This window comes from Sarcophilus harrisii, chromosome 1, assembly GCF_902635505.1.
Source record: "Sarcophilus harrisii chromosome 1, mSarHar1.11, whole genome shotgun sequence".
NCBI classification, from domain to species: Eukaryota; Metazoa; Chordata; class Mammalia; order Dasyuromorphia; family Dasyuridae; genus Sarcophilus; species Sarcophilus harrisii.
In genome coordinates, this window is record NC_045426.1 from 403,736,442 (window position 1) to 403,760,339 (window position 23,898).

A 23,898-nucleotide genomic window follows, 5' to 3' on the forward strand; every position below is an offset into this window, starting at 1 on the left:
ATTTTTGATTTCCTTCACAAGCTAATTGTACAATATTTCAGAGTCTGATTCTTTTTGTACAGCAAAATAACGTTTTGGTCATGTATACTTATTGTGTATCTAATTTATATTTTAATGTATTTAACATCTACTGGTCATCCTGCCATCTAGGGGAGGGGGTGGGGGGGTAAGAGGTGAAAAATTGGAACAAGAGGTTTGGCAATTGTTAACGCTGTAAAGTTACCCATGCATATAACCTGTAAATAAAAGGCTATTAAATTAAAAAAAAAACAAAAAACAACTTATAGTTAGGAAGAGAGACTAGACCTAAGATTTCATTGATATAGGAACTTCAGGTAAGGAACTCACATTACCAAACAGACTGACATCTTTTCTGCCTAGAGCAGGGCTTCTTAAACTTTTTCCACTTGTGACCTCTTTTAGACTAAGAAATTTTTATGTAAGCCTGGGTATATCGTTATATAAAATAGAGATGAAAATCAACCTTTACTGACAATAAATCATAATTTATTTTAACACAATTCCTTGGTATACATATAATCTTACCATGAATAAAAGCAAAAGCACATCTGCATATTAATGAGATGGATTATTTTTTGTTTATTTTTACATAAAATAATTAAATTTGGTGGAACACCATAGAGCGTTTAGATACCTTTTACCACTGCCAAATACCTCACAAGGTATGTTGCAAAACTTATGTTGGAAATCCCAGCAGGTGTCTCAGATACAGTTTGAGTTCATATCGAGTCTGACTCCCTTCCTAAGCATTTCCAACTAGTGCTTAAATATTTGAAGAGTGTAAAAGTAAATAGGCAGTTCTAGAGAAGTAAAGGGCACCGTAGGCTTGATTCTCAGCCAAAAACTCTGCTCCCTGATGATGCGTCTCTTGCTGCCGCCCGTACAAAGCACGCTTACTTTCTGTCCGTACAGCGACTTCCCACCTGCCTCAGAAAACGCGTGCGCGGCGGACAGTAGCAGCCTCTATTACCCCGAGGTCCCGCACCGCCTCCCTCCGGCTCTTCCTAAGCCAAAGGAAGTACCGTGCCCAGGGGAAACTCCCGCGGAGTCTCCCGAGCATGCGCCCAACGGCTTGGAGTCCGCTGGGGAATCAGAACCGGAACACGCGCACTGGGGGAGCGCAGGCGCAGAGTCCTTCCCTCCGCCGCCCCCTCCGGGTCAGAGGCTCAGGGGCGGGACTCTCCTTCCGTGCCGTGACGTAACGTGCCGTGGCACGGAAGTGCCGGCGGAGTCGCTGCTGGGCCCACTTCAGCGGAGCGGCCGCCGAGGTCCGGGAGCTCCTGCCGGGGCGGGAGGGGTCCGGGCCGAGCGGGGTTAACCCCTTCCGCGCCACGGCTGCGCGGGCGGCGCTTATGGCCGCTTCGCTTCGTCGCTGGGCAGCAGATCGCGCCGGAGGAGCCCGGTCTCCGTTGCTGCCGGAGACTCCCGGCTCATTTCGCGACTCCTTATGAGTCAGGGAGCGATGCCCCAGCCGGGGAGGTGGCCGGGGGCAGGCGGCCCAGAGGGGCCCAGCTTGGAGGCAGAGCCCGCCTCCTTAGGCCGTGGGAAAGGAGTGGAGAAGGAGGGCTCGCCAGTGGGGCCGGCCGCGCCGGGGGAGCCGGGCTCCTGTCCCCTCCGGAGCTATTCGGGAGAGCAGTAAGTGCATCGCTCGGGGAGAAGGGGGGGAGGGGGGGGGAAGCGAACACGCCGCGGCGGCTTCTCCGCCCGGCCTCGGGGCTTCTCTCAGCCCTGCCCCGTCCGGCTTCGGGAGGGTCGGGGGAAGAGATGCAGCCCCCAGTGACGAGAGCCTGGGGGTGCAATCCCAATGAGCCCTAAAGTTTTAAACGACACACTTTTGAAAGCATTGATTACACTTCTTTAAAGACATAGTGTTCTTTCTACAGATTCTGGCAAACTGGGTTTCTTCTCTCTGCGGTGTCACAAGATAAAACTTTTACCGACTTTTTGGGAAAACATTTTAGAGAAATTTCTCCTCACATGAAACACGAATGCACCTGACCCAATAAGCAGGAACAGTCAAATCAGTGCTTACAGCGGTCCGTGCGAGCGACGTGCCTGCGCTTGCAAGTTAGTGCTTGTGAGCCATGGGACAGATACACATTTCCAGATCTAATCTCAGGATAGTATCCATCAACAGGTTGTGCAGTCAGCATTTTCCTGCTGTGTTAGACTGTGTTAAATAGATGAGATCGGGAAAGTGCTAGATTGGGAGATCTTTGTTCAAAAGAAATTAAGTTTTTGCCCAATGCTAGGAACTTTACTTGTTAAGTGAAAGCCAAGGAACGGTCTTCATCCAGACTCAGCAACTTATTTCCTTGAGCAAATGTCTTTATCTCTCTGAACAATTTCCTCATTTGTGATTGGAGAATCTGAGATGATGGCTCCATAAGATTCCTTCCAATGCAAAATCTATGAATGTATGAACTAAGATTGGATCCATGATAAAGACTAAATTTAATCGAAAAGAACTATGGTGTGATAGTCACAAAATCTGCTTTTATTTCTGTAACCTTAGGTAGGCAAATGAAGGATTGGATATATATATATATATATATATATATATATATATATCTGATCTCAAAGGACTCTTGTCCTCAAAATCTCTGATACTATAAATGGTTTTAAGGTCTTTTCCAGCTTTGGAATGGCTTAGTATTATCTCCAACTCTCAATTCTGTATGTAGGGTACAGACTTTTTTTCCTTTTCTTTAATTTTTTTTATTAAAGCTTTTTATTTTCAAAACATGCACAGATAATTTTTCAACATTGACCCTTGCATAGCCTTATGTTCCAAATTTTCCCCTACTTCCCCCACCTCCCCAGATGGCAAGCAATCCAATATGTTAAATACGTTAAATCCAATATATGTAAATATATTTGTACAATTATCTTGCTGCACAAGAAAAATCAAATCAAAAAAGAAAAAAATGAATAAGAAAACAAAATGCAATTGAAGAACAACAAAAAGAGTGAGAATGTTATGTTGTGATCCACACTCAGTTCCCACAGTCCTCTCTCTGGGTGTAGATGGTTCTCTTTATCACAAGATCATTGAAACTGGTTTCAATTATCATTGTTGGAAAGAGTCATGTCCATCAGAATTGATTGTCAGATAATATTGTTGCCATGGGGTACAGACTTTTTCAAGATGCACATGTAAATACAGATATGCATACACCCTCATGCTTATACATGCTTTAGGTATGTATATATGTGTGAATATGTATTTGTGTATATATATATGCATGTACATATATAAACAAACCAACCAGAGCAGCTAAATAGATTTGATCAGTTGATTGAACCAGCAGTCTATGAAGTTGAGATAGATTAGCTTCTGACACAACCTAAGTTTACAATGCTGTGAGCTTCTGTATAATCATCTTTTCTAGTGGTTTCCTTGGTAAAAAAAAAAAAAATCTCTAGTGAGAATTCTTGAGACTCTGTTACAATGTGAGCCAAATCTTTGTCCTGATAAGACTAAATGAGCATCAGCCACTTACCTGCTATTGTTGCATTTGGGTGCTATTGTTTGTTACTCTCCTGTATCATACAGTTAGCAGTTGAGGTGCTCAGATTTCTTAGACCTTAGTAGCACTTCAGATACAACCTACATTGTTTCTTTTCCATAGGTTGGAGGTGGGAAAGTATCTCATTGTACTAAAAAGTTCAAGGATCAGAAATTATCAGTAGTCAGCCAGCATTTACATATCTGCTATATAATGGGCATTATGTTTCAGTCTGTGGATATAAAGAAAGGCAAAAACAAAAAAAACCGGAAAACCCCAAATTGGTCCCTGCTCTTAAGAAGTTGAAACTAATGAATTTTTAGGTATCTTAGAGACTTTATAGTAGATTTTTTTTTTTCATTTAGAAAGAGAATGAACAAATGGAGTATTGAAGTGACTAGTCTAATCTAATGACTAGTCTAGTCTATAATCAATAGTCAATGGCAGAGGCACAACTTGAACTCGGATCCTCTGACCTCCAGTCCAAGACTTCTCGATTCAGGAATATCCCTTAGAATCTTAGTCATCCAAACCAACATCCTTATTTTGCAGATGAGGAGAATGGGGCTAGGAAAATGAAATAATTTATGGAAGATCATACTGGTCAAATAACATCAGAATCTAGAACTAGAACCCTGACTTGAGACTAAATCCAGTGTCCTTTACACTATAGACCCTATCACATTGAATGAGTAATAAATAGTCAGGAACTTAATGAGATCTGGGTATGTTATCTAGAGATGTAGCAAAAATCTTGATTTTTTTCCCCCCCCCACTACAAATTTTTCTAGTTTAGTTTGTGGGTTATTTAGGAGCTGGGTTCATTTTTTCTTTGAAATACTTTTGGTCATTTTGTTTCTTATTCTTAAAAAAAAAAAAAGGAATTTAATGTTGAACTTTCAGAACTTGATTTCTGATGATCACTTCAGACATTTTAGGCATACTGGACTGTTCCCTTTCCCCCTTTCCTGTGATGGTATTATTTTTTAGTATACACTTTGTTATTCTGCTTGATTATGTTATTAAAGTAAATGATACATGTCAGTTTTTATATTTGCAGATGTATGTAACTCAGCAAATTTAAGATAAGTTTTAAAAGTTTTCTGTCTAAATGAATTGTTTATAATTTTTTTATGTCATTGGATTTAAGACCTTTTCCTTTACTGTGAAAATTGGTTTTATTGGCCTGATATACAAAAGAATTCAGTTAAATAATAAGTTGCAAAGTTTCAAAAATAAATGTTAAGTATTTTGTAATGTTTTGTGATTTCATCCTTAAATTTATACAATTGGCATTGGTAGTTTATGTAGCTATATATGCAAATTATACATGTGATAAATCTGCATTTTTAGAATAATTAATTGTGTGTTTAGGACATTTTGCTCGATAGGAGTTTCAATATCATAGCTTTCTGATTTCTTTAATTAGTAGAGAGGATTCATATAAGAGTTTAATGAAAGGTTTTCCAAGTTCCTAAAATATTTTCTGTTATCACATATTACTAGATAAAAGTATAATCAAGAACCATATGAGCAAAACTATTTTGTGATATTATTTTGACAAGTTTGATTATCCTGTTATCAGGAGTTATTTAACATCCTATGTTATAAATAGTGCAAGGTATGATTTTGAGAGCTAGAGTAACTGTCAGAATTGAACCACAGCATAAGTGTTAGTTTGTTTTCAATTTATTTCTTTGGTGTTCTTTTCCCGCATCTAGCCTGTCCTGTTCTTATTCTCATTGCTGACTTTGATTACTAGCTATTAGTCTTTGCTAAGGTGTTGGGTGTTTAAATTTTAAGTTATCTTTCACAGGAAAATTTGAATTCCACATTTGAGGAACTTGAAGATGGGGGAGTCTAGCTTCAAAACAACTAAGCCACAGTGGTGGAATGGCAGGTGGTATAATTCAAAACTTAACTTGTGGTTCACAACCCTAAATGGGGTCGCATGACTGATGTAGGAGTCACAGAATTAGGATTTATTATCAGGAAATGTTTGATTTATATACCCACTTAATATGTTTATGTTCCTGAGGATATATGAACATTTCTTGGCAAAAAGAGGATGTGAGTGGAAAAGAAACCCTTTTAAAAAGTCCTGATGTATTTGACCTTGATTTGTTTGAGAGTGAGTAGTGGTGAATGAATTGCCTTGTTATCGTGACAGTTATTAGTTTAAAGAGAAGTGCCTTGTGTGTGTGGATGAGGGAAAAACCTGCAACCCTGCCTTTTTTGATATCCTTGAGTCAGGGACAGGAACAATCCTAACTGCCTGCCTGATGGTTTTAAGCTGGGAGCCTTGTGCTGCTTTGACTTCCAGGGATTAAGAATGATTTGATGATGGCAGCCACTTCCATCTGCTTCCCCCTTTCCTTTCTGTCTTGCCAAAGAGAACTTTCAGTTTATCATCATCCCTTCTAGGAAAGGAAGGCAGGCTTGGCCCAGTACCCAAGAAATCCCCATAGAGAATGTCACATTAACATCAAATTGACCTGTTGTAACAGAGCAATAAGATTGTCCTCTCTTTTTCTTGTTCTATATGATTTTTCTGTGATTTGTCTTAATTTGAAGGTCATGAATAAAATAAAACTATTCTTAGAAGAGGAAAGGAATTTTGGTACTTTCCAAAATTTTGAATATCTCTCCAACTGTCTGTCCTCCAGTGTGTGTAGTCTATGCAGTGTTTCAGCCCTGTCTGGAAAGGAGGTTGGAGAAAAAAGACATTCAGGAGGGGCATTGGTCTGTGGTTTCACTGCTGGTAGCTTACTGAGCTCTTGCTTGGACCACTGATAATTTCAGGAAATACAGTAACAGAATCATACCTGAAATTTTTGTTGCTATATTTAAAATTGCAAGAATAAACTTGAGCCAGATTAGTAGATATATTAACATCAGCTCAACTTTATAAAGAGCTATGTACTTTGTAGAATACTTTTCTCTTTACCCCACGAGGCAAGTAATCTTAAGTGTAATTCCCATTTTATATATGAGAATGTTGAAGCTTAGAAATATTTTTTGATTTGCCTATAGCCACACAGTTAATAAATAGGAAAACCTGTATTGTAATCCAGGTCTTTTGGTTTTAGTTCAGTGCTTTCCTCGCTATTCCACATTGCCTCGATAAAAGAAATTTGGCTGAGAGAAAAACTAATATATATATATATATATATATATATATATATATATGTTGAATTGTGCCAAAATTAAATGTTGTCCACAAAGAAGTTTTTCTTTTCCACATAACAGATATATTGTGCTTAGGTTACCTTGTTTTGTTAATGTTTGTTCATTCTTTAAGTAACCACTCATGTATAAATTACTGTGCAATGTTTGTTCATTCTTTAAGTAACCACTCATGTATAAATTACTGTGCTAGGGACTGTATAGAAAAAGACTATTAAAATTTGGTCCTTATTATGTCTAATGGGAAATGTAATGAATAAATCTGCCATATTGTACAGATAGTGATGCACAAGTTGCTCCTTGACATTAGAAATGAAGAATCCAGCTGATGGGCTCAGGAAACTTTTCATAGACAATGGACTTTTGAACTAGATTTTAAAGGAGAGGTGTAATATTCTCTTTAAAATGTAATGTTCTCTGTTGAGGTTTTCTTGGGGTCTCTGGAGCAGCCTTTGCTTCAGTTCAGTAATCACCACAGGAATAGTCAGGGGTTAAAGTCCAAATTCTTTATTGTCTCTTTCAAAGTCTTGTCTCTTTTCCTAGGGCCTGTTAGCTTTCTTAGAGGCCTGTCTCTCTCCTTGGTTCCGTGGGCTTGAGCTCCTGCCTTTCCTTCTCTGGCTTCTGAATCTCCCCGCATCCAAAGGTTTGTGCTTCAGCCTGCAGCCACCACAAAGGTGGATGATGGAATGAATCTGTCTCAGCCTCCGAGAGCTTCTAATGCGCTTGTCCCTTCTGGCCCTGAGAGCTTCTTGCTTATATGCTGTATACTGAGTACAAATCAATCATTTTATCACTAGGAAACCATTATTTGTTGTAGGATTAAGTCAATGCTAAACTAGATTTAACCATTGTCTCCCCAGTTCCACTTAGTACCTTGTTTCAAGTTCTGGCCCATAACATCTCCTTGTAGGATTAAGTCAATCATACTGAACCATGCTAAATTAGATAACTATTGTTTCTATCAATTCCACTGACTTAGTACCTTATAAGAATCCTTTGTTTCAAGTTCAGAGTTCTGACCCATAACAGATAGGGTAGCATTTTCCAAGATGGAGATGAAACAAGGGTAGGTATTTTAAGCATGAAGGAGAACAAAACTACAGAGACAGGAAAGTTTTGGATTTATATGGATAACAGCCCCTTACAGGACAGGTAAAAGGGAAAATTTTCAGATAAGACTAAAAAAGTAGGGAAGCACCAGACTATGAAGTCTTTGAATGCTAGGCTAAGGAATCCAGTAGTAAGTAGGAAGTAGTATGGAGCTTTTGAAAGATTTGTGGGACAGGAATGGCGCAATTATATCTGTACATAAACTGGCATTTTATGAAGTAGGAAGTGACTAGAGATTAGTAGATCTATTAAGTTGTTGTTTTAGTTCCAAGGGGGCAATGAGGGACTGGAATGGTATGGTAATGATGTATGCAAGGCTATGAAGATTCAATGAATATGACTTGGTAACTGGTTAAAGAAAAATAAAAAGGAAGCAGAGAAATTGTGACTATAAATTACTGGGTAAATGGTGTTTCCACTGACAGAAGAGGTAGTAAAGTCAGGAGGAATCAGTTGGGTAATGTGGAAGATAAATTTGGTTTTAGGTACATATAATGAGTTGCCACTTCTTGCTATTCCTAGCTTTACAACATCCCTCCTCACATCCAATTCCTCTCAACCAATACATACAGATAGTACCTTGGTTCTGACCTTTGTCACTTTTTACCTAGATGACTGCAGTAGTTTTCTAATTGGTTTCTATGCCAGTAAACTTTAGTGGCTCCCTATCGTTTTTAGAACCAATTACAAAAGCTGGTGTCCAAAGGCCTGATTTCTTCCTTTCTGTCCCCCTATCTCCTTCACTTCCTTTAAGTCCTAAATAAAATCCCACCTTCTACAAGATACCTTTCTCAATTACCCTTAAGGCTAGTGCCTTTCTTGGTTATTGCCAGTTTATCTCATATGTAGCTTATTAGTAAATAGTTTTCATGTCTCCTCAAGCAGACTGAGTTCCTCCAGATCAAGGATTGTTTTTCACTTGTTAGTTTGTTTTTGCCTTTCTTTGTATCGCTGTTCCTTAGCACAACACTTAGCACATAGAGGGGCTAGGTATCTCAGTGAATAGTGCACTGGACCTGGAGTTCCAAGCAGCTTCACCAGCTAGATTCTGGGCAATTCATTTAACCTCTGCCTTAATCCACTGGAGAAGGAAATGACAAACCCCTTTAGTATTCTTTGCCAAGAAAACCCCATCGACAGTTTTGGCATGCTGTGGTTTACTGGGTCACAAAGAGTCAGGTGTGGCTGAACAATAAATAACTGGTACATAGTAGGTACTTCATAAATGCTTGTTGACTATCTCATCATACTGTTTGTTGTCTAAGTGATTTTCTTTAAAAGCAAATAGGATCGTGATTATTCCTTTACTCAATCAACTAGAGTGACTTCTGTTTGATAGTTGTTAAAACTGTTTAATTTTAAAAAACAGTGTATATACAACTTTGCAATGTCATTGGATGTTATTTCCCCTCTGCTTTTAAAACCAAGCAAACTGGCCTTTATATTCTTTACCAGGAACACTCTGTACTTTTGTATTGACTATACTCCTTCCCTGAAAATGCATGCCTTCCTCACCTCCAAATTTCAGGAGTTCCTCTCTTCTTTCAAAATGTATCTCAAGAACCTACATGTAGGCTTTCTTGGATTCCCTCAACTGCTGGTACCCTTTCTTCTAAACTACATTGTATTTAACGACTTGGTGTTACTTTGAATCCTCTTTATAGTCTGTGTATTTGTATTGACTTTTTGTCCCATGTAAAGTATTTGCAAATAGGAGTTGTTGCAGTCTTTGTATTTGTATCCATAGTGCTTGGGCCATAAGGAAGTCCTTAATATTAACGCTTGTTGATTAATTCTGGGACATCTTGGTGGAGATATCCAGTATGCAGTTGGAAATGTAACTCTGGAGCACAGGAATATTTGGGATTTGTCTGCAGAAATATTTTACCATCAACATGTCTAAGGATACCTAGGGAGACTGAAGAATTTAAATCAATAAATCTTTATTGGGGTGCAGATTGTGATTGGGTCTTTGTTAGCATTTATCACAAAGTGATCATGTTTTGTTTTTTGTTTGTTGTTTTTTAAAGAACTTAGTCTACAAAAGAATATAAAAAACTAGGGATAGAATTTTGTGGTGCCAAATATTGAAGAAAGCTGAAGAAAGATAAGGAATGATGACAGGTCATCAGATAAGAAGGCCACTAATTATTTTTGAAAGATGATAATTAATAGACTAGTAGGAACAGAACCCGGAATGCAAAGAATTGGGTATATTTTCTACAACTAAAATAATATGGTAGGAAAAAACTCTGGTAGCCTTTATCATTTCACTGGGTTTTAAACAGAGGTAGAACCTTGTCTATACTTAGGGATTTGTTGTTTTGTTTTTCCTTTTAGCTAATTTATATAGTTGAATGTATTAACTTATTCAGTATTATGAATTTATTATGAATCTCATCCCTAACTTAATGGAGAAATATGTAGATATTTCTAAATGAAAGTTATATAGATGTTAAAATAATGTGAAAAAATTAATCAAATTTCTAAAATATTTTTCTTTTGTAGAAGAGATGAATTATATATTTGTGAATCAAGAGTTATTTCTTTTGTTTTATGATTTTAAAAAATAATGTTTTACTCAAAGTTGCAAATTAGCATGTCCCACATTAAAATACACCGAGTTAATTCATATTTAATTTACTTTTTTACTTTTTCTGTTTTTATGTATTTTTCATAAGGATCTTGGGTTAAACCTTTACTTTCTATTTTTTAAAAATTGTATGGGGATTGGAATTTTGTAGTTGATTTGTGAATCATACAATGACAAAATCATGACAATGACAAAACCTCAAGAGTTTATCTCTGGAACTTCTAAAACTTAGCTGACATATTTATCCATTATCTGCTTAAAGATTTCTGATAAGGAAATCAATCCCTACCAAGACAGTCCATTGAACTTCGGAGCAAATTTTATTGCTAGAAAGAGTTTCCTTGGTATCTAGGTGAAATTTGTCTTTTTATTCATTTATCTCTGTTGTTCCTAGTCTTTTCTTTGTGGCTAAGCTAAATTAAATTGGAACAAAATCTAATACTTGTATATTAAAACTGTTAAGTTAGTGATGCTTTATACTATCTGAACAGTTCTAATATACAAGGCAATTGTATTGTCCATCCTAGATCTTCTCTGCTATAGATTACCATTTCCAGTTTCTTCTGTATGACATGTTTTCTTCCACATTTAACTACTTATGTTCCATTAGATGTGACCCAGCTTATTAGTAATCTTACATTATGATCTCCTAGAACTGAATAGAATATTCTAGATATGGGCTGCCCAGAGCAGGATGATGTTCTGGATATTGTGTTTTCCTTAATGTGGTCTGTGTGGTTAAACAATTCATTGAACTCTTCAAACACTACCCTCCCCCATCTTTTTCATGTGATCTGTGCCACATTTTGCCCATCTTGTAGGTGTGAAATTATTTTTATGAACCCAAATGCAGGACTTTACTTATCCTCATTAAATTTCACCTTACTGGATTTGGCTCAACCTTATAACTTGATAAGAAACTAGCCCTAACCCTTGTGTCATTTTTCAAATTTGACATATATGCCATGTATGCTTTTACACAAATCATTGATAAAAATGTTTATAGTGCCATGTGGGAAACAAAAATAGAGTGAGGTACTCTACTCCTTTCAGCTGACATACACAAAGTGAATACACATTGGATCAGGCCATTTGTCTTGTTTACATACTGTCATCTAGTTAAATCTCTCTTCCTTGTCCACAACAAAAATTTTGCTAAAGTAGGTAAATTATATATACAACATTCCCCTAATTGTTCAATCTCATAACCTTGTCACAAATGAAATAAAGTCAGTTTGGATTGTTCTTAGTAAGCTTTCTATTGATTGTTAGTGATCACCATTTTCCTTTTTAAGTCACCACATTCCAATATTCAAAAATTGAAAATAAGTTTTAGTTTCAAGAATTTTCTGCCCCTTTTTGAACACTGGAACATTTGCCCATCTCCAGTTGTAACTTTCCTCCTGTTGCCTGAAGTTTGTAAAGAAATCACTGACAACAGCTCAGGAATCCTATCTTCCATCTCTCTCAGTACCTCAGGATAGTTTTGAGTTTGGTGAATTGACAGCAGCTAGCAACTTTTTTTCTCTTGCCAACTAATTTATTTACCGTAGGTTTTAATTCCCTTTTATGTATTTTTGTTGTTCTTTTCCAGTCTAAAGATTGTTTTTCCTGGAAAGAAGACTCGGAAGCACGATTAAAATTGAGTATCTCTGTTCAGTCTTTATCATCTAGGATCATCAGCCTATTCATCCTGGGCATGAATCATTTCTTTGTTTTTTTCTTGCCCACAATGTAATTTTTATTTTTATTTTTTTTAATTAAATAACTTTTTATTGACAGAACCCATGCCAGGGTAATTTTTTACAACATTATATCCCTTGCACTCACTTCTGTTCCGATTTTTCCCCTCCCTCCCTCCGCCCTCTCCCCAAAGATGGCAAGCAGTCCTAAACCTGTTAAATAGATTACAGTAGATCTTGGATACAATATATGTGTGCAGAACCGAACAGTTTTCTTGTTGCTCAGGGAGAATTGGATTTAGAAGGTATAAATAACCTGGGAAGAAGAACAAAAATGCAAGCAGTTTACATTCATTTTCTAGTGTTCTTTCTTTGGGTGTAGCTGCTTCTGTCCATTCTTGATCAATTGAAACTAAGTTAGATCTTGTCTTTGTTGAAGAAATCCACTTCCATCAGAATACATCCTCATACAGTATCGCTGTTGAGGTATATAATGATTTCCTGGTTCTGCTCATTTCGCTCAGCATCAGTTCATGTAAGTCTCGCCAATCCTCTCTGTATTCGTCCTGCTGGTCATTTCTTACAGAACAATAATATTCCATAACATTCATATACCACAATTTACTCAACCATTCTCCAATTGATGGGCATCCATTCATTTTCCAGCTTATGGCCACTACAAACAGGGCTGCCACAAACATTTTGGCACATATAGGTCCCTTTCCCTTTTTTAGTATCTCTTTGGGGTATAAGCCCAGTAGAGACACTGCTGGATCAAAGGGTATGCACAATTTGATAACTTTTTGAGCATAGTTCCAAACTACTCTCCAGAATGGCTGGATGTATTCACAATTCCACCAACAATGTATCACTGTCTCTGTTTTCCCACATCCCCTCCAACATTCTGCATTATCTTTCCCTGTCATTCTGGCCAATCTGACAGGTGTATAGTGGTATCTCAGAGTTGTCCCCCAATGTAATTTTTAACAGAAGGAACTGAAAAAAGGGTCCCTTTTATTATTGTTCTTTGTTGATAACATCAACTCATTCTGATTTGAGTTATTCTTCTTGATACTATTGTTAATGGAACTATGCTACTCTGTCATCCTATTTAAAAACTATCTGTCCTCCTTTCCCTCACAATAAAATTTACCCCCCCCCCAAAAAAAAACCCTGAAAAATAAAGTCCTTAACATGTATAGCTACATAGTTATACAAAACAAATTCTCACATTGGTCTTGTCTGGAAATATGTCTCTGCATTTTAAGTTCATGCCTATCAGTTGTTAGAAGGTGAATGGTGTGTTCCATCTTCATTATTTTGGATTAGTGGTTTATCATTCCATTGATCAGTTACTTCATCACTAGTTACAAGCCCTTCTATTTTCTTTGAATGATTTTTTAAAAATTTTAAGTTGGGTAATGAGTTCCCTGTACTTACATATTAATTCTTTCATTATTATTATTATTTTTAATTTGCAGGGTTTTTTTCATGTAAGCATTTATTTTTTCCATTTTCCACTTGCTTACAACCCATAGGAAGGGGAGTGAGAAAAAAATGAAAAATAAAACCCTTATAACAATTATACATTAGTTCAGTAAAAGAAATTCCTGCATTGTCTGTATCCAAACATGGGTTTCATTCTACATATATGTTTCATTCTATATATTGAGCTCATTATCTTTCTATCAAGATGTGGATAGCATTCCTCCATAATCTATCCTGTGGAAAGCATTCTTCCATAATTTATCCTGTGGGATTGTGATTGGTCAGATTTCCTAAGTTTTTCAAAATTATTGTCTTTACAGTGTTGGTGTTATATTATAAATTATACTTCTTGTTCTGCTCACTTTACTTGATCATTTTTACTTACTGTGGTCATTTTATATTTGTGCTGTTAAAATTAAATTAAAAGCATTCCCTTTTGAGACCAACTGTTCTTGTGGGATTTTTAGGAAAATGGATTCTACATATTCTACTTTGAATTTTTAAATCTCCTATCTTAAAATCTAGAGTGTACAAAGTAAGTTTAATGTTTCCTCCTAATATGTCATGAATTATGCTATGGCTACTTCCTCTCATGGTTCCTGTGATTTCTACTTCAGTAAACAGTTCCTTCTTTGCGGTAAGTCAAGTCTAGAATAGTAGTTCCCTGCATCACTTCCTCTACCTTTTTAAAAAATGAAATTATTATTAAAGCATGTAAAAATTTTGCTGCTTTCCTTTTAGCTGCAAGAAAACTCTAATATATGTCCAGATGAAGTCTTCCATCTCTGCAGAGTTTGCTGTCTATTTTATAAAGTAATTCATTTTGTTCTTCTGGCTTGGTGGTCTATATGATTTATTTTACTATAACATAACTCTTGTTTATCCTTTTCCCACAAGTGCTATACATCTTATTTATCTTTTCAGTTCATGGTTTTTCTCATGTATTCTTTTGCCACGTAAAGCTATTCCACATTTCCTTTTGCAAATTTATTATTCCTTTTGAATTTTTGTTCCCATAATTCATCCATTCATCACATTTTACTGTCGCAAAGATACCCACAAGATTGAGTTTAGCATCTTTATTAATCTGTAGAAAATTACTTTTCTGCTTTCCAACTTGTTGAAAGAAAGGAGTTGAATTTGATAGGCATGTTAATAGGGAGCTATGGAGATAATTGATGTCTCTATATGAAGGTCTAAGAAGCTTTTCTAGGTTAGTGCAAGATTTTCTAGTCCTAGATTTGTTTTTTTATCTGCCTGGTTTTTTTAGAATGAGTTTTTCTTTAAACTCTACTCAAACTGTTTGCCCCCATTCTGCTACCTTTTCAACAAAAACAAAACAAAAACCAAACTCCAAACTCAAATTGACAGCCAGGCTAAGCAAAGAAAATGTTTTCAATTGAGAAAATTATTCCCATTTTCAGTGGTAGAATTGTTTCCTCCCCCTTTTCCATTATGCTTTTGTCAGTTGAGTTTATTATTTTAACTTTCGAAATATAGAATGTTACTTATTTTCTCCTAAGTTCATACATATTAAAATTTTATATGTGTGTGTCTGTGTGTCTCTGTGTGTATCTTACTAATTGTGTTATTCAATTGTATTTCAACTCATATTACACCCTTCTGGTAAATATATAGCTTTGGGGTCATTTTAAATGCAGACATAAAGGTTATATAAAATTTTTCTTATTCTATTTGCTAATGAGAATTAGTGTATGCCTTAGATCTAAGAGAAATACATTAGTTGCTTTGAGAATTTTCAATGAACTCTGCCTTTTCTCCCCATTAACTGCTTTCTTACCTCCTCCCCATATTTAATATTCTCCATTCTCATTTTCCTTACATAAGAATATGGATTGCTTTCCACCATTCCACATAGTTTATCTTTACTCTTTTTTAATAGGTTTTCATGGAGACATGAGTGAATGTGTAGTGGTAGGAACTTATTTACATTTAGTCACTCAACCTAGTGATCCTAAGAAAACTTTGGTTAGCTCCTAATTTTAAAGAACACATCACCAGATAACTACAGAATTATTTTGGAGTGGAATCTGTAATCATTATGAAAGAAAGATGATTCTGCATTTATGAAATAAAGTAAAAGGCTGTTTTTCATAATAAGAATTGTTTTGTCTTTTTTTGTAAAACTAAATTGTGTCTTATGAGAATCACTTGTAAGTAAGGGAAGGGCTGACATATAGGTCAGTTTTTATTTTAAGTTTTGATGCACCAGTCCCCTGTGACTATCTAGTTTCTGTTTGCTTTGACTTTGGCATAGATTCAGGAGGCAACATCACACCTTATACTTAAAATCTTACCAAAGTCAATGTTCTTGGAAAGTACCCTTCTTCCCCTTGCCTCTTTCCCAACATAAGTGGTGTTCTTTAATATCTCTTAATAAGTTATGAAAGTGAAAAGTGACTTTTACTCAGAAACGGGTTAAGAAAGGGTGGGTTGGCAAAAGGTCCCTTTCCTGTTCTGCTCCATTGAATAGGACAACTTACACTAATGACAGATTCATTAATTGTAATGTAACTAACATTTAATTGAGCATTTAATATGCTGGTGACTGTATGCTAATTTCTTGGTTAGTTGGATAAGACCTAAACTTAACTATACTTCAGAGATCCATCATTTTACCTGTGTGGCATTCTCCTCTGTAATGTAAATCATAGCACTTAGCACTCTATAAGCATTCTTTATGAGTTACTAGACAAAAATTGATCATTCTGCAGTACACCTAATAAGGAGCTTTTCCTGACTTAGCCAAGGCTAGTCCTCTGACAGGCATGCTGAGTCTGACTCAAAGACTTCATAGATTAGGAAGACTTACCACAATATACTGTCAATGCCTTTGAGAGACCCTAGTCACATTCATTCACTAGATGAAGCATTTGATTAGTGGATATGTAGTCATGGTAACCTATCAAAGTATTTGACTAATAAAATCAGGTATGCAAAAACAGGGAGTTCAAAAAGATCACTGTAAAAAAAAAAATTACAGCATATATCAGGAAAACCATTTCTTTCTAGTTCCCTTTCCTAGTATCTTTTATCTCTAGGTGTACTTTCTTGGTCAGCAAGACTTTGTCTTTGTCTGCATTTGTTTAATGGGAGAGGATCTCAGAGTTGGAAGGGACCTTTGAAGCTTTCAGATCTATTCATGTCAGAGCAAGAATCTTCTCTAACGTAAGTTTCAAATAGTCATTTCAGTGAGGGGGGAAGCCTGCCGTTTTCAGTTTTTTTCCCCTTACATTAAGCCTGAAACTCTATGCAACTTTTACCCATTGTTTCTATTTCTACTTTCTGGAGCCATGCATCTGTCTCCTCAGCTGCAGTCCTACATCACCAGCTGCTTAGTAGGCATTTCCATTATAATGCTCTATAAACTTTATAAATTCAATATGTCCAAAATAGAATTCATCTATTCTCAAGGTCCCCTTTCCCACCCTCCTTAATCTACTCCTTTTTTTCTATTTTTATTTTTCTATTAATATTTAGACCACTATCGTCCTAGTCATTCAGGTTCACATTTCTGAAGTTATCCTTACCTCTTTCTCTTCTTCATGTACCATAACCATCCAGTCTTTTGCCAAATATTAGTTCTTCCTCCTCAACATCTCTCCTATCCACACCCTGTTATTTACTCTTTTGACTATAGATTGTACAGATCCTCTGCCCTTATTCCCTGGATTGTTTCCATGGCCTTCTAATTTGTATCCATAATCTCTTAACTTCTCTGTTTCCTCATTCTCTCCTCTTAACTGCTAAATTAATGTACCTAAAGAACATATTTGACTTTTTTTTTTTTACCACCTTGCTCAAGAAGTTTCAGTAGGTCCCTATGCTCTCTATTCTAAAATACAAACTTCCCTCTGTTCAGTATTTAAAAACTTTCATAATTAAGAGTTTGTGTTCACATACCCTGTAATTTAACTAAATGGGCCTATTTTCTACTTCTGATTAATAGTTTTATCTCCTCTCTCTGTGCCTTTGTGATTGGGTTGTATGCCTTATCTGAAATGTTTTCTTCTTCCACTTCTGTTTTCTGGAATCCCTAGTTCCCTCAAGATTCAGTTCAAATGCTACCTCATAGCATAGTAGATCTTTTCTGATTCTCTCCTCTCAATTGCTGGTATTCCCCTTTTGCTTACTCTTTTAAAAATTCCACTTGTTTTGTGTGTATTTTGAATCCATTTCTGTGAAGTGTTGCCTTTGTTCAGCAGAATATAAATTTTAGGACAGGGGCTGTTCTATTTTTGTCTTGGTATTCTCATATATATATATATATATATATATATATATATATATATATATAATAACTTTTTATTGACAGAACCCATGCCAGGGTAATTTTTTACAACATTATCCCTTGCACTCACTTCTGTTCCGATTTTTCCCCTCTCTCCCTCCATCCCCTCCCCTAGATGGCAAGCAGTCCTTATATATGTTAAATATGTCGCAGTATATCCTAGATACAATATATGTGTGCAGAACCAAACAGTTCTCTTGTTGCACAGGGAGAATTGGATTCAGAAGGTAGAATAACCCAGGAAGAAAAACAAAAATGCAAAAGTTTACATTCATTTCCCAGTGTTCTTTCTTTGTGTGAAGCTGCTTCTGTCCATCATTGATTAATTGAAATTGAGTTAGGTCTCTTTGTCAAAGAAATCCACTTCCATCAGAATATATCTTCATACAGTATCATTGTTGAAGTATATAATGATCTCTTGTCTTGGTATTCTCCGTGCCTGGCACATGGACATTTAAAAGATATTGTTGAATTGTGAATTCTGTGTAGAGAAATTTGGGCACTGGGAAAGATATATAATTTTAATAATATGCAATTACTACCTTTATGGACAGCTTAGGTAGACAAAGTACTAGGCCTGGAGTCAGGAAGACTCATTTCCTTGAATTCAAATCTGGCTTCAGACACTTGCTAGCTGTAAGATTCTGGGAAGTCATTTATTCCTTTTAATCTCAGTTTCCTCATTTGTAAAATAAGCTGGAGAAGGAATTAGCAAATCACTTACGTATGTATGCCAAGAAAACCCCAAACAGGGTCACAAAATCAAACATGACTGAAAATTACTGCCCTCAAGGAGCTTACTATTATTGTTTGTTGAATATTGGGAAAGGTATCAGTGGATATTATGAGATATTATTAGAGTATAAGAATTGCCCAGGACATTTTCTGCTCTACTATCTAGCTGCCTTCAGTAATATCACTGAAGATAAAATATAGAAACTAGAAAAATTTTAATGTATTTTTTAAAAAAGTCAGTGTGTGTATGTATGTGTGTGTGTGTATGTGTATGCACACGCGCGCGCATACATACACATAAGCATAAAAAGAAAAAGTATTTGAAATGCCTTATATGTTCTTTCAGGGAGGAGGACATGTATCGTGCTGAAGATGAAATAGAAAAAGAAAAAGAATTACTGGTACGGGAAAGAGGGTTATCAGGTACGTTTGAGATTTTGTTGATGTGTAGTACTTCATATTTACAGGACAAATTATAATAAAATTCACAGCTAGTTTCACAAAATGCTTATACATTTATATGTATAAAGTTTCATTGAATTTAAACTGCTTGTGAGCAGGAATTTCTTTTTCTTTGTATTCCTAACTGTGCCTGGCACATAAATGTTTCTTGACTGACTGAACAACTATAATAATAATAGCTAACATTTTCATAATGCTTTAAGATTTTCACAGTACTTCAAATATCTCATTTTGCCCCCACAACAGTTTAGGGAGTTAAGTCTATTATTCTCTCCATTTTACAGATAAGAAAATTGAGGCCAAGAGAGGTTAAGTGATTTGCCTTTGAGTCACAAAACTTGTAATTAATTGTCTGAGGTTTTATTTGAACTCCATTCTTTCTGAATTCAGATCAAGCACTTTATTCACTGTGCCATTTTCCAACTTCTATGCATTCATAAATGTCACATTTTTCATCTTGCTTTTATTATTGTGACATTTGAATTAGTTTGAGCATTTGAAAGATATGAGGGAACACAGTGCTTCCCTAAGAAATTTTAATTTCGGTTAGTTTGCTAATTTCCTATGGATGTCAATGGCATACCCAGGCCTCATGGCATATTCCTTAAATGTATTCTTCCAGATTCCTTTCCTTGGTAACCCTATTGCTTTCCCAAATGCATTTCTTTATTTGCCACTCCTTGTGCCTATTTTATCTCTTCATTTTGTCTGTAACTTCTAAATAGTCCTATTTTTTGGCTTTAAAAAAAATTAATTTGGATTCTAAGCAGATTTTCTAAATTCCTTAAATTCACATCATTTATCATCAATTGAAGGCAACTTTGTCTCAATTATGTATTTTATTTGATCTCTTAGCAGAAGAAAAAAAAATACATCGTTTCAAATGTGTTTCAAACATCTCGTTTCAAAGGCTTATTTGTACATGCTTTAAAAAAAAAAAAAAAAAAATTTTGAGAAATTTCCAAAAAGAAGTCTTTTGTGCATGAGATGTATGATGCACTATTACCATTCATTGTTCAATGATTTTATTTAAATAAAAAGTCCAGTCTTAATCTCTAAAACATGGATCCAAACTTGTTTTCTCAATCATATTCCAAACCACCACTTTTTCTGTAATTACTGGATGAGCCTTCCAGTGGATATAATGAAGTGGTTCAATTCCTACTCATTGGTTTCAGGTATACAGAGAGTATTAGGGTGCTGTGCAGGTCCTGCTTCTGGGAATCGTCAGCATCCTAGAAGCAATAGTAGATGGTGACAAGAACCATATGAAGAAGTAGAAGGAAAACCACTTATTTGTGGATGTTTTGATCAGAAACCACTTATTTGTGGATGTTTTGATCAGCTTTGTAGCTTGGGGAAGGGTCTGAGGAATTGGTGGCCTTATTTTGCCTCCTTAGGTCTGCCATATCACTGTAGCTCTTGATATGCTACAACCAACCTGCTATATAATGAGACATAAATCTCTTTGTTGCACTATGAAACATTACTTTGATTTTGTGGACCATGTGTACAAGATGACTGTAAAACAGGGAAGTATTTCCTGGGATAAGGAGAACATCTCCATTTTATTGAAAGAGTAGATTGTTGCTTTCTTATGAGATTGCTATTTAACTTAAATTTCTTTGATTATTATTGTTTTGTATTTGTTACTTAACAGAGCCGAAGTTAAGTGTGGCTCCTGAAATGGACATCATGGACTATTGTAAAAAAGAATGGAGAGGAAATACCCAAATGGCAAAACGGATGAAAAAGGTGTGATTAAAAACTAAGCATATGTTCATGCATGTATACATGTGTGCCTGTCCATGTACTCTGTGTGTGCTTTAGTGTCTGCTTTTATTGATGGTCATGCAGCTCTTATTTTCAGAAATTTATTAAGGTAATAGCTATTAGGTTGCTTCTGATTTTTATGGTGAGGAAACAAGAGTACAATCATATCTGAGGAACTTGTTCGTACTTGGATCCTGAATATATATGTTTAATAAATTAACCAGCTACTTCTAGTTTATAAGTTAATTGTTATTGTATTGAAACTTCTCACTTTAGGTTAGATTTAGATTAAACTAATTTGAGGGCACTGATTTTCTCCATGGTTCAGGATCTATCAAGAGAAGGGCACCCTTCTATTATAATATTAAATGATTTTGCTGGCTCCTGATTTACATTACTGGACCTTGAGAAAGTTATGGAATTTTGAGAAGACTGCTTACTTATTAGCCCTAGAAATCCAGGGATTCCCTGGAATAAAGCACTTGCTTTTCTCCTCAAGGATCTACTCTGTGGAACATGGACTGAACTAGATCCCTCAGGTCCTTTCTTGGAATAACTAGGAACAAGGATTAGGGAGGTTTAGATCCTCCTATCTTCCTTTGGAGGTTAGTTACTCTTCAAAGAAAAGTAGTGGCTTAAGCCAAACTCTTATAACTGAGTCATATGGACTGCTTCTTAGATTCTTATCTGAATTGTAGGGTATGGATGAACAGAGTAATTTTTGTTTCCTGGGATTGTTTTAATGGCTTCAATTTCAACTGAATAAGTATTGACTGGACATTTGTGCCCAGCACCAGGTTCTGTGGAGCATACAAAAAGAGTATAGAACATAGACCTGTATGCTCAAAAGAGCTTATGGTCTGGTTGGGTGCCATATTGTAGGACTGCTCCATATCTCGCTCATCATTAGAGAAAAGCCATTTATTGCTAGCCACAAATTACTATTTGTCTTGAGAAACTCTTGGCACACCTTTTTCCTTGTTACTTATTGTTAAATGATACAGTTCAGTATCCCTTATGTGAAAACAAAAGTAGTTCTGTTTGGCAGATTTCTTTTACCATTCAAGAGGAGTCTTAAATGACTCTTACTGACAAAAGAGTTCATTTACTCTCTTGATTCAGAGTCAGAATATATTTTGAATCTAACTCATCAGGATTCTTTTAAAAATGGAACATTCTGCATGGGCCATTTGAAGGTACCTTCCAGCTATGACAACCAGTTGCAAACATCTGCTCTATTTTTTTCTGGCTAAAATATTTTCATCCATACTAGAACTCTGGGAATTTATCCAAAAGTACATGTATCTATGCTTTATGCTTAAGAAGATCCAAAGCCCTTTTTTATGAGGGAAAATTTTGGCTTCATATGAGGCACCCCTGCTGCCCACCTTCAGCTGAAGTGAGTTGGTTTTTCCCTCTGGGCAAGAATACAAATCTACTCTTAAATTTTCAGAGCAGATGGAGATTTTTTTTTTCTTACTGCACACCTGCATACTTAAAACCCATGACTAAGTTTAATCAATAGCATAAATATCTGCACCATAGGGACTTGTTAGAGAATAGCTTTGTGCAGACTGTGATCTAACAGAGATGCAATTGAGAAACTGATATTTGAGAAAGACAGCTTGATAGACATATAAAATGGCCATTTAAAAGGGTTTCTGAGTTCTCACTGCATGAAATTAGATAATTAGAAAGCAGATATCTGTTCTGTATTATTTTAACCCTCTGGAGAAATAAACAGCTTTGCTGAGTTCTGGTTTGATGCCATATCCTTTAACTCTGTAGAGGCCAGAGAATGTTGGAGCCTGAGGCACTATACAGCTAACATCTGGTCCTCCACCTTTATTTCACAGAGGAGGAAAATGAAGTTCGGAGAACTGACTTGCCCAAATCACCCAGATTTTTAATAGTCAATCCAGTATTAGAACTTAGGTCTTTTGACTCCTATGCAGATGCTATTTCTTTTTCACCAGGCTGCCTGATAGATGAAATGTTCATTTGGATACAGTTCCTCTGTTTTTTGCGAGCCATGGTTGAAGATATTTTCTACCCTTCTCCCCAGTTTTTGTTTTTGTTTTTTTTTTATTATGAGAACAAATTAATCCTTGAATTTAGTTCTTAGAAATAACTTATTTTTACAGGTGAATTTGTTTCCTTTGATCATACATTGAAAACCATATTAACCCAGCAAGAAACTCAAGTTATCCTTGCATGGTATCCATTACACTGCCAATTTAAATATCATTTTGTCATGAAGCCTTCCCTTTCTCCCCTCATCTAGTGCTGGTAACAAACAAACAATCTTCCTCCACTGCCCTGACATATGTAGCTTTTTGTTTTGGAAACTACTTAATGGTTATCCTAATAGTACATATTGTAATTGTCATTGTTTCTTGTCCCTTTTTTACACTGTAAGTTCCATATGAAAAATGCTTAAAATTGTTTGTTGAATTGGAGAAAAAGTTACTTTTAGTTTTTTTGATAAAAGCATTTGAATTCCCTCTAGGGAGATCAGAGGTTCCCTCCATCTTCTCCCCCCTCCTTTTTGAGAGACATTTGTTTATTTAAAGAATAGCTGTAAATTTTGAGACCTGGAGTGAATTTTTCCTACATGAGTAGAACTTTCTAAGCCACCTGAATTTTGTAGTGACCGTGTTGGTTTCTTTAACAATTTCACACAGGGCTATGAAGAAGTTTCTCAGAAATTTACCTCTATAAGGAGAGTCCGAGGTGATAATTACTGTGCTCTCAGAGCAACCTTGTTCCAGGCAATGAGCCAATCAACTGATCTTCCTAACTGGCTCAAGAATCAGGATATAATGCTGGTATGTTTCAGATTTGCTGTTATAAAAACATAAATGTTTTGAAATGTTCCTTATCTAAAAATTGAAATACTTTAAAAGATTAAATATTTTAAAATACTTTTCAGAATATCTTTTTCTTCTGCTGTTCCAAATTTATTTTTAAATTAAATTAATTTTTTTAATTGGCCAGAGTCTTTCTTCTCTGAATTAAAGTTTTCCT

The 23,898-nt window shown here is 35.9% G+C and overlaps 1 protein-coding gene across 1 annotated transcript in view; it reads left to right on the top strand.

The window, feature by feature from the left end:
- Positions 1–1,226: 1,226 nt before the first annotated feature.
- OTULIN (OTU deubiquitinase with linear linkage specificity) overlaps positions 1,227–23,898 on the top strand; it is a 52,488-nt gene continuing 29,816 nt past the window's right edge. The window contains exons 1-4 of the mRNA XM_012541210.3: positions 1,227–1,656; positions 18,983–19,059; positions 20,759–20,853; positions 23,556–23,699. Coding sequence (XP_012396664.1) covers positions 1,469–1,656; positions 18,983–19,059; positions 20,759–20,853; positions 23,556–23,699 — 504 coding nt within the window. The 5' untranslated portion in view covers positions 1,227–1,468. The remainder of the gene's footprint in view (positions 1,657–18,982; positions 19,060–20,758; positions 20,854–23,555; positions 23,700–23,898) is intronic.